Source organism: Alligator sinensis, unplaced genomic scaffold (genome assembly GCF_000455745.1).
Source record: "Alligator sinensis unplaced genomic scaffold, ASM45574v1 scaffold599_1, whole genome shotgun sequence".
In the NCBI taxonomy this organism is placed as follows: domain Eukaryota; kingdom Metazoa; phylum Chordata; order Crocodylia; family Alligatoridae; genus Alligator; species Alligator sinensis.
Window position 1 is genome coordinate 1,915,204 of NW_005841968.1, and position 11,678 is coordinate 1,926,881.

Here is an 11,678-nt window from a genome sequence, read left to right on the forward strand (position 1 = left end):
CTACACGGAAAGTGTGGTCACGCTCTCCCCGCTGTACTATGCTGGCAATCTGCCGCACTTCATCCCGTTGAACGTAGACCCTCCTGAACACTGCAAAGTAACTAAGTTCTTGCTCATGAGCTCCCTTTGGTTTGTGCATGGGGCAAAGCATAGTTTTGTCTTTAAAAAACATGCATTGTGCTTTAATGGCACAGGTAAAGTGATAAATATTGGTGCACCTTAACCTGTGACAACCGCTGGTAGCGCCCATTTTGTGACAGAACATGCATTTCATTTGCAAGCCTCTTCGCAGTGCTAGTTCCACGTTTATTAAGGCACCAGCCTGTGTCTCATAGACCTCTGTAGACCAAAGAGCACAGTTCAAATGGACCCAAAGGTCTAAGTCAAGGTTAAGCAGCCTTGCTGGTCCATCTGTTAATCCATCACCTTCTTCGTGACAGAAGCAACATTTTCTATAGTCTTTAGGCACAGGGTCAGGCTTAAGGGTTGTGCCCAGTTTTTTGAGAAACTCATCTATCTCTTCATCACCAGGAGGCTTGAACGATCCTTTAGGAATCACAATCTGGATGCTCCATTTCTTCCATTTCATTCCTTTCCATTTCTTATTAGGAGGTCGACAATCATCAAGACCGCTGTGTACTGCTTTTAACCTCGGCTTTAGCTTCACTGTTACCTTAAGCTCATCTGGCTTTGCCTCTACCTTAGCTGCTTCAAATGCAGGAGGGAAGGTGATGGGGGGTGATGAAGGTGGAGATGCTTTTTCCTGGAATTGAGGGAGACAGTGTACATCCAAAGTGGAGATGTTGTTGCTGTACTGATGGAATGCTTTCGGTTGCATTTCTTTCATTGGCGACTGTGGCAAGGTTGGAATTAATTCCTGGGAAATAAATAGAAAGTCCTTAAGCCTCAAACAACAACAAATGCTCTTCAGGTCACACACAACTCCAGGGTTACATTTTGAATGCAAAACACTATGGTAGAAAAACCCAATGGAGGGGGACAAGAGAAGCCATTCTGATTCACTGGTAGCACAATTTGTGTTGGGCCACAGAGCAATACATTTGCTCTGGTTAGATTACCATATATATGGCTTCTTTACAGTTTACTGGGAGACGCATCAATTTCCCTCTTTTTAAAAACAAATGGAAACAAAAAATAGTCTAGATAGAAACGTGGTAAATCTGTTGGTTGTTTCTACTTGAGGAAGTTTTGGACAGTTTCCTATGAAGGACTGTTATATAAAAATCTCCAAAATAAAGGTTAAAGGGAAGATGCTAAAATGGATACACAGCTGGTTTTCTCCCGCTCTGCCAGATAAACTTGGCATGAAGGACAGAATTCCTTTTTCACCTAGATGAAAACCAAAAAGCAGCTGCAGACTAAGTTACTCAACTATCACAGAAGAGCACGCGTATTATCTCCTCCAGACTCCCCTCTTCTAGGAATAGGATGAGGGGACACACAGCTCTTGCCCTACTCCTCTAATGTGGGAACTTAGACATCGAGAGGGGATGACAGAGTCAGTCCTACACAACAGTTGGGTAACTCAGACCTAGGTCTAAGCAATGCTTTGGTTACCCGCTAGCCAAAACAGAATTCGGCCTGAAACGCGTGTATTTTTCAGGGAAGCTGGTGAGGAGCGGACTCCTGAATGGCTGTGTGTGGGGGTCAAGATTCAAAAGGATATGTATATTTTAGAGATAATCTTGAGAGATTAAGTGAAAGGGCTCAGTGGCCAAATATGAAATCTAACAAATACACTTAAATAGAAAAGGATCCACTTGGATAGAGCTAACTCCCAATAAAAGTCCTTTTTAATGGTACTGAATTCCTTATTGGGGTACAGAAAAAAGATTTGAATGGATTGATAAATCCAATATGTATTGCCTCCAACCATTGTGCAGGAGCAATAAAGGCAAGTAAAGTGCTGGCTTGTGCCAAAGCTACCACGTCATACAGTAAATTTGTGACTCTTATGTTAACACATTATAAAGCATTGATTATATAAACACTTAAAATACGGCATTCAGTTCTCTCCACCTTATCTGAGCAAAAATACAGTTCAACTGGAAAAAGGAAAATTATTTGACCAACTAAATTAAGTGGGTTGAAGGAGCGTATGTACTAAGTCAGTGACGATATTAGGACTGTTTAGACTTCAATGAACACAATTTAATCATTATATTAAAATCTATTTAAAGTGAAGCTATTGTCAAATTAAGCGGCATAATCAATTTTAGGATCTCTGAAATTAACCACAACTCAGGGATAAATGAAAAACGCACAGTAATAAGGGAAGTATTTATTAATTTTAATGAATGTCTTATGCCCTAACACAGTGTGCTTAGTGCTATTCTGGATTCATCTACACGGACACGCCCTGCTTTCAGCATCTTTACCTTGCCTTCCCCCCTGCCATCCCTCCCCCTTCCTGATCAATTCTGAATGGTTCACGGTTGTTGCATATCCCACCCATACTACCGGGAGGAAATGGCTTCTTTTGCCTATTTCAATGGGGAAGATTAAATGAATGCACCTGGCATTTTAGGCACAGGCCTAAAATGTAAATGAACATCATGTAAATGAACTTCATTCTGGAGAGCACGGGAAAAATTTGTGACTTAACCACATTTGCTGCTGAGTGTATTTCTTGAAATGTTAGGCAAAGTCGTTACTTCCGTAATTACTGCCTACGTTCTCCTGTCATAACCAGTCACCATGTTCTTTATCAGTTTATACTCTGGTAATTAATTCTTTAAAATGGGCATTTAATGCAGATAAAAAGCCAGCTGAATAAGATTATATTGCTTAACCTTTGTACTAAGAACATAAAGTGTTCCTGCAAACTTATGTTCAGTTAGTATTTGTACAGTTGTTAATGATTTCTTCCTCTGCATAGAACAGCTCAACCGAATGCACCTCAAGCTTGAAACAATGCCCAATTAAGTCATCAGAAAGACTCCCATTGATTTTAGTGGTAGTCCCAGACTGAGTCCTTAAACCCAGTCAAGGAAAGGTTGCTAATGCATTGAACAGCATCTCCCTTAGCTTTATATTTTCAGCAAACTGGAGTATTGATTTGAAGTCCTGTTCTTTCTTTTGCTTCAGAATTTTCATGCCCTATTTTAGCATGACTCATTCAAACGTCAACCACCCCTAGTTCAAGGTCTACATAGAGTGATTTTTCTATTTAATTAGAGAAGTTGCAAAATAATCCCTGCTTATTAGTTTGTGACCCAGAGCTACATACTTACCTTGCTCTCTGATTTTTTTGCTTGTGCAGCTGCTGAAAAAAGGACAAAGCAGTTGTTGCTACAAAATACAATGTCCTTCAGCTTATCAGAGCTCTCTTGAGGATCCTGGGATTTAAAAAACCAAAGACAGTTAGAAGCCCATTCAAGGGAACAACATTTAACTATTATCAGCATAGTGAAACTAATCTTCATCCCTTTGGACCGGGGACTTGCTCTCCTTCTCTATTTGAAAAGTGTTTCCCACAAACAGGCTCCAATCCTGGTTGGGTCTCCAGGCACTACTGTAACAAAAATACTATATTAGGCAATTTCAAGGGTTACTACCTTGGGCTTATTCCTGAAAATCTTTTCCCTTCAGCAGAAGCACAACAGGATCAATACGAAGCATATGCTGTATGTCCATAAGATTTTTACTTCGAGACTATGCCTAACAGGACACCTCTCATTTATCACAACAAAACCTTTCCTTTTAGGTTGGTTAAAGACAGTTCACATAGGTTTATCAGCTGATTATCTGCAAAACGTTGCTGTGGATTCAGTAATTTATGCAAATTACAGGGCTGTCAAACTATTAAAAAATTTGATTGCAATTAGTTGCAGAATTAAAAAAATTAGTTGCAATTAATCAAGATTTTAATTGCACAGCTAAAAACTCAACATCATGCTCAGAAAAACTCAAAATTATGTAGGTACTTTGTATGGTTGCGGGGTGGGTGTGGGAGGCGATGTGTGTGGGGTTTGGAGCTTGGAGAGGAGGGATGCCCACAGCGGAGTCTGGAGCCTGGGGAGGGGGGACCCCCGCATGCCCGATCTGAGCAGGGTCTCTGTGAAGCTGCCCTGGGCACCGCCCTCTGCCCATGCATGGCCCTAGTGGCAGTGGGCTCACCCTGCCCCTACCCCAGCAGCAGTGGCCAGAACTTCCTTGCTTACTTGCTCAGCAGGTCCCAGGCGGTCCCAGCCTGCTCCAGGCCTGAGGATGCCAGGCAGTGCCGCCTTCCCCGAAACCTCAGCGCTGCCAGCCCAGCTCCTCGGGACCCTGGATGGGGGTTGTGTGTGGGTGTGTCCCCACCTACCGCCCCTGCACCTTCCTGCTACAGCTACCTGGAGCCTGCGTCCTTCTGGGAACTGCATGGAGCCACCTGGCACCCCTGGGCCCTATGGCTGGGGCTCGGGGTGGGACCACCTGGGAGCTGTGGCATGAGCTGCCTCTGGGCCTGTGGATCCCCACACATCCCGGGTCCAGGCCCCCAGGGAGTGGCAGCTGGGGCCAGGCATGTGGCAGAGGCTGTGGGAAATGGCTCTGCAGGAATCCCACCCCTGTCCACCAGTGCCAGCTGCCTCCATGGGGGCACAGGGCTGCTGTTGCCACCACTCCCTGGGGGTCTGGACCAGGGATGCACGGGGACCCACGGGTCCAGAGGTGGCTCGTACCAAAGCTCTCAGGCAGTCCTGACCTGCCCTGAGCCCAAGCTGTAGCGCCTGAGGGTGCCAGGCAGCCCTGCCGTGGCTCAGCGCCACCTTTCCCAAATCCCCAGTGCTGCCAGTCTGGATGCTTGGGGCCCTGGATGGGGGTTGCATGGGTGTGCCCCTCCACATTTCTAGCTGCAGCTGCCCAGAGTCCGCGCCTGGGCTGCCGTATGGCTCCTCTGCACTGTCACCACTGCCCCGCGGGGCGGCCTGGAAGCAGCAGTGACAGCAGCGGGGCAGGGTAGCCTGGGTGCAGGCTTCAAAACCACACGTACAATTTGATGTGTTAAAAAATTAAATGAGTTAATTGGTTCTTGCATTAATTGTGCACTTTAATGGTGATTAATTGACAGCCCTAACAAATTACTTTACAAAGGATGGCTAGATTATATGTCCATTAAATGGTAGAAAACACATGAAACCAAGATTTAAATTTGATTCATCTTTCCAAGCAGAAGGCAGCAGAAGTACCATTACAGTGCAGTGGCTCCCAGAGTTACTCTCCAATGCTCTCTGAAACAGTAAAACATTAAGTATCCTGGAAAGAGAGCCCTGCTACTTTTTTGTAGCAGAAGTGAGAAACCATGACAGCAACACTTCAACAACTGTCCTGGTTATCTGGCCATTTACTGAAACCATTTATAAGCAATATATTGAAATTACAGTTTGTATTAGCATAAGGCAAAGGGGCCCCCACATGCGAATGAGGGCCACACTGTGCCGGGTGCTGCACAAACACAGCTAAAAGACAAGAGCTGACCCAAAAAGGTGACAAACAAAGTATAAGGTAAGAGACAACAGAAGGATGCACATGGATGGAAGAATTAAAGGAGGAAATATCCGCTTAAGAGTCAGTGGTATTGGCTGATTTCAGTTGCTATTAAGAGCAAGAAATTAAAATTTCGACTGTAGTACCTGCTTAAGGAAAGGCAGATCTTTGAAAGATTTCCGCACGCCACTACCAAGAACAACCACTTTGCAGTGAGAGCACCACTGAGGTCGCAGCACCGAGCCTTCTGCCATATTTTGACTGTGATCCTTATAACCAGCTATACCTATAAAGAAAAAAAAAAAAAAAGAAAAAAGGGGAAAGCATGTTAGCATTTCTAACAGTTTTCCTTAATGAAGTAGATGCTGAAACACCACTATGTTCTTCAGCAAGTTAATACTGAGATATCATTTGCCCAGTTTTGAACTAGGCACAGAAGGGGAATTTTGCCTAAACCAGACAAAAGTCTTTTATAGATCTGGTGGGAATCATAATGCAAAACCATGTTCTTGCACAGACGATAAATATGTATATTACATCAGAGTATTTATGTATTTAAATACCTATTTCAAATTTTCAAATGGAGGAAGTCCCCAGAACTTACATCAGTAGAGTAATTTAAAATTATATTGAGAATACAGTGTACTGTATGGCAACATACTCTTAACTGGCAACGAGACGCACAATACAACCTCCAATCTCCAGCAGCCCATGATAACATCAGGAATAGGTCCACATGTACTGATCATGTATGACGTGGATGTCAAACTCTCCCTGGGCTCTGGGCTGAATCCAGAGCAGGGGGGCTCCTCCTGGACCAGATTCAGAGCCAGCAGCAGCTGTACTGACTCTGGATCTGGGGCAAGCAACGTGAGTGGGGGGATTGGGCAGCAGCACGGGACCAAGAACAGGCAGTAGTGTAAGGAATTGAGAGGCAATATGGGTGGGGAACTGGGTGGCAGTGTGGGTGGGAGAAGCAGGTGGTGGCGCAGGTCTGGGATCGGGCAGCAGTGGGGCAAGCATGGACAGTATCTGCACAGCCCTCACTCGCCCCTCTGCCACTGATGGCCATGTCCATCAGAGCCCATGGACCCCAAATTCTGCAGCATGCAACACTCAATTGGCCATGCCCCTCAACTTCAGGTAGCCCATGAGACTACCTGTGGACCAGATGAAATGGTGCCATGGCCCACGGGCTGTATGTTTGACACCCCTGATGCAAGATAAAACGGTATCATTAAAACAAAGAATCAACTAGTTTACTCTGGTGGCTGAGTTCATCATGCTGACACAGGCAACTACAAAACACTCACGAAACAGATGTAAGCCTACTCACCATTGCTGTTCGGAGGGAATGGCATATTTGGTTGCTTCAGTCCATATGACCCCACTAATCTAGCAGGGCCCATGGGTCCTGCCTGAGGACCCTGGAGTAGTAAGTGCTGTCTGTATTCCATAGATGGATTTGCTCGGTGACTGTTCATCACTCCCATGGAAGATGGGATGTCTGGGGCACTACTAACCTCATAGCTGTTAGGAATTCTGACGTGGAGTAGACTGGAAAATGCAGCCACGACACTACTGATATTCTACAACAACAACGGCAAAACACAGCATTATTCATCAGGCAGGAGGTAAACTACACAACAGTATCAATTTCCAGAAGATTATGAGAATGGTTTTACTACATTAACCCACATGTTCATTATTTATATAATATACCAGACACACACAGTGATGGATTATTACCTATAAACACTGAAGTTTATTTCCTTACCTCTGCAGCAGTGGGATGTAATGTAATTGCTACAGATATAAGGCCAGATTTAGGACCATTTTGGGATGGCCCAAGCTGAGAGCCAAAGAAACCAGAACCAGGTAAAGTTCCTGAACTAGGTTCTGATTTTATATAATTCCTCTTTGCTTCAGAACCTTCAAAATAAAATGAAACACACATGAAGTTAAGCTGAAGGAATCTGAATTGAGAGAGACAGGTGCTAAGTGCATGACATCTTACCTTTTCCAGTACTGCTGGGTAGGATGGGAATGATTGGGGATGGTACAGGCTCTGGGGTCTCTTCCTTTACCAAAGACAAATCTGGATACCTACTTATTTCCATTCCCACAACACTTTCAGGAGAGGAAGAAGGAACAAAGCTGTCAGGTGTGTCCCGGTCATCACAGTGATCCTGAACTCTGAGGGGAAAAAATTCAATGCTTGGAAACGCTTTATGGAAAGGTAGTGATGGATTTCAATCACCAGCAACAATCCACTTGTGTTTTCAGTCTAGTTCAAGATACTTAGCCATTTGGGAAAAACTGATAACACAATTATGACATTAATCAAACCGTGTCTTCCATGGAACTACCTTATCCCAATAGTTCAACCCACCATTAAAAAGGGGCCTAACTCAGGGGCTAGCAAACTTTTCAAGCTGCAAGCCAAGAAACCCATCCCCATTTTGGTGGTGCACCACAGGGAGGTTTACCCATGCCTAGAGACAGGCAGCTGGGAGCTGGGCTGGCACTGATTTTCCCAGCCCCGTTTTCTGATGGGTATAATAAGTGCAGCTTCCACGCAGAGGGGGGCTGTACTGGGGCTGGGCAGCAGGGAACTGCACTCGCACTGCTGCCATTGCTTTTCCCTAGCCCCCTGCTGCCCAGCTGCAGCATAGGCACAGTTTCCAGCTGGTCGGGAGCTGTGCTGGGGCTGGGCAGATGGAAGCTGCATCTGCACTGGTCCCGCTTCTTCCTGCATCCCCGCCCAGCTTTGGTAAAGGTGCAGCTGAAAGCTGTATTCATGCTGCTGCCACTTTTCCCCACCTCCCAGCTGTACCATAGGAGCACCTGGAAGCTGCCTAGCCCTGGCTCAGTTCCCCACTGGCTGGAAGCTGCACCCGCATTGCAGCTGGGGAGTGGGGCAGGGAGGAGTGGCAGCAACGTGGTCACAGCTTTCAGTTGCCTGGCCCCAGTACAGCTCCTCGTTACCCAGCCCCAGCATGGGCACAGACAGAGGCAAGACCTTCCAGCTCCATGGGCCAGATCCTGATTGCACAGGCTCCTGTCCTACCTGATACGCTTCAATTCTGCTTGCTGGATATTCTTACTATCGAGTTACTACTTCAGCCACTTGTTTATGTCAAAAACATGCAAGGCAGTGACAAAGAGCTGATATTAGTCTTACTTTTTACTTTCTTCTCTATATCAAAGGCAATGTTTATCTGCAGTGTCAGATGCTTTTAATTCAGTAGATTTGCTGTAGATGATAAAAGACCCTTTTTTTACTCCTGACCTGCCAGTAGGTGCAGACAAGCCCACTCTTGACATGTATTACACGAGAAAGCATACTAGAAGGGAAGGTTGCTTGAGATGATTGTATTAGCTTTAATGTTCAAGAGCTTGTACACTTGGCAGTGCTACGCTTGCTAGCACCATGGCCGAAAGGGACTTGGGGGTCAAGACTGATCACAAGATGAACATGAGCCACCAATGTGATGTTGCAGTTGGTAAAGCAAACTGAACTCTGGCTTGCATCTATAAATGCTTCTCAAGTAAATCTCAGGATGTCATCTTCCTGCTGTACTTGGCCTTGGTGAGGCCACAGCTGGAGTATTGCATCCAATTCTGGGCTCCACAATTCAAGAAAAATGTGGAGAAGCTTGAGAGAGTCCAGAGGAGAGCCATATGCATGATCAGAGGACAGGAGAATAAACCTTAGGAAGAGAGGCTGAGAGTCATGGGACTCTTCAGCTTGGAAAAGCGCAGGCTCAGGGGTGACTATAAGTACATTAAGGGCTGCCTATAAGTACATTAAGGGTGTGCATCAGGATCTGTCTGCCAGAGCACCCCAAGGGATGACAAGGTCCAACAGGCACAAATTCCTCCAAGACCGTTTTAGGCTGGACGTAAGGAAAAACTTCTTTATTGTCCAGTCTAGTTCAAGATACTTAGCCATTTGGGAAAAACTGATAACACAATTATGACATTAATCAAACCGTGTCTTCCATGGAACTACCTTATCCCAATAGTTCAACCCACCATTAAAAAGGGGCCTAACTCAGGGGCTAGCAAACTTTTCAAGCTGCAAGCCAAGAAACCCATCCCCATTTTGGTGGTGCACCACAGGGAGGTTTACCCATGCCTAGAGACAGGCAGCTGGGAGCTGGGCTGGCACTGATTTTCCCAGCCCCGTTTTCTGATGGGTATAATAAGTGCAGCTTCCACGCAGAGGGGGGCTGTACTGGGGCTGGGCAGCAGGGAACTGCACTCGCACTGCTGCCATTGCTTTTCCCTAGCCCCCTGCTGCCCAGCTGCAGCATAGGCACAGTTTCCAGCTGGTCGGGAGCTGTGCTGGGGCTGGGCAGATGGAAGCTGCATCTGCACTGGTCCCGCTTCTTCCTGCATCCCCGCCCAGCTTTGGTAAAGGTGCAGCTGAAAGCTGTATTCATGCTGCTGCCACTTTTCCCCACCTCCCAGCTGTACCATAGGAGCACCTGGAAGCTGCCTAGCCCTGGCTCAGTTCCCCACTGGCTGGAAGCTGCACCCGCATTGCAGCTGGGGAGTGGGGCAGGGAGGAGTGGCAGCAACGTGGTCACAGCTTTCAGTTGCCTGGCCCCAGTACAGCTCCTCGTTACCCAGCCCCAGCATGGGCACAGACAGAGGCAAGACCTTCCAGCTCCATGGGCCAGATCCTGATTGCACAGGCTCCTGTCCTACCTGATACGCTTCAATTCTGCTTGCTGGATATTCTTACTATCGAGTTACTACTTCAGCCACTTGTTTATGTCAAAAACATGCAAGGCAGTGACAAAGAGCTGATATTAGTCTTACTTTTTACTTTCTTCTCTATATCAAAGGCAATGTTTATCTGCAGTGTCAGATGCTTTTAATTCAGTAGATTTGCTGTAGATGATAAAAGACCCTTTTTTTACTCCTGACCTGCCAGTAGGTGCAGACAAGCCCACTCTTGACATGTATTACACGAGAAAGCATACTAGAAGGGAAGGTTGCTTGAGATGATTGTATTAGCTTTAATGTTCAAGAGCTTGTACACTTGGCAGTGCTACGCTTGCTAGCACCATGGCCGAAAGGGACTTGGGGGTCAAGACTGATCACAAGATGAACATGAGCCACCAATGTGATGTTGCAGTTGGTAAAGCAAACTGAACTCTGGCTTGCATCTATAAATGCTTCTCAAGTAAATCTCAGGATGTCATCTTCCTGCTGTACTTGGCCTTGGTGAGGCCACAGCTGGAGTATTGCATCCAATTCTGGGCTCCACAATTCAAGAAAAATGTGGAGAAGCTTGAGAGAGTCCAGAGGAGAGCCATATGCATGATCAGAGGACAGGAGAATAAACCTTAGGAAGAGAGGCTGAGAGTCATGGGACTCTTCAGCTTGGAAAAGCGCAGGCTCAGGGGTGACTATAAGTACATTAAGGGCTGCCTATAAGTACATTAAGGGTGTGCATCAGGATCTGTCTGCCAGAGCACCCCAAGGGATGACAAGGTCCAACAGGCACAAATTCCTCCAAGACCGTTTTAGGCTGGACGTAAGGAAAAACTTCTTTATTGTCCGAGCCCCCAAGGCCTGGAATAGGCTCCCTCCAGAGGTGGTGCAAGCACCTACTCTAGACTCCTTTAAGAATTGTTTGGACACTTATCTTGCTGGGATCCGTTGACCCTAGCCGACTTCCTACCCCTGGGGCAGGGGGCTGGACCCGATGATCTTCCGGGGTTCCTTCCAGCCCTAACGTCTATGAATCTATGAATCTATAAACTTGGTCAAAATTCACATCATACGGAGCAGTCCCCAGACTTCACCTTCTCAATGTGTAACAACCCTTTATCTAATACAAAGGTGGGCAAAATACGGCCTGCCGGTCGGATCTGGCCCATGAGGCCATTCTATCCGGTCCGCGGGGCCCCTAAAAAAAATGTAGAAAAATAACATTTCTCTGCCCTTGGTTCCTGTCAAAAATGACAGGAACCAAGGGCAGTAGGACCCAGGGGAAGCCCGCGGGCTCCAACACCACTGCCACCGTTTTGCAGCACAAGCTCAGGTAAGTGGTGGGGGGGGGGAGGAGACACACGACAACGACACCCTGGGCAAGGAGGAGCGCGGGGGTGGGGGAAGCGGCCCCTAACCACCCATGCCAGGTGCCCTGCGCTGCAGCTGCTTGCAGCCTG

The 11,678-nt window shown here is 46.6% G+C and overlaps 1 protein-coding gene across 1 annotated transcript in view; it reads right to left on the reverse strand.

Moving 5' to 3' along the window:
• Positions 1–11,678, reverse strand: part of KMT2C (lysine methyltransferase 2C) — a 282,429-nt gene that overhangs the window by 10,223 nt on the left and 260,528 nt on the right. The window contains 6 exon segments of the mRNA XM_025200451.1: positions 7–877; positions 3,255–3,359; positions 5,637–5,776; positions 6,827–7,079; positions 7,268–7,422; positions 7,508–7,686. Coding sequence (XP_025056236.1) covers positions 7–877; positions 3,255–3,359; positions 5,637–5,776; positions 6,827–7,079; positions 7,268–7,422; positions 7,508–7,686 — 1,703 coding nt within the window.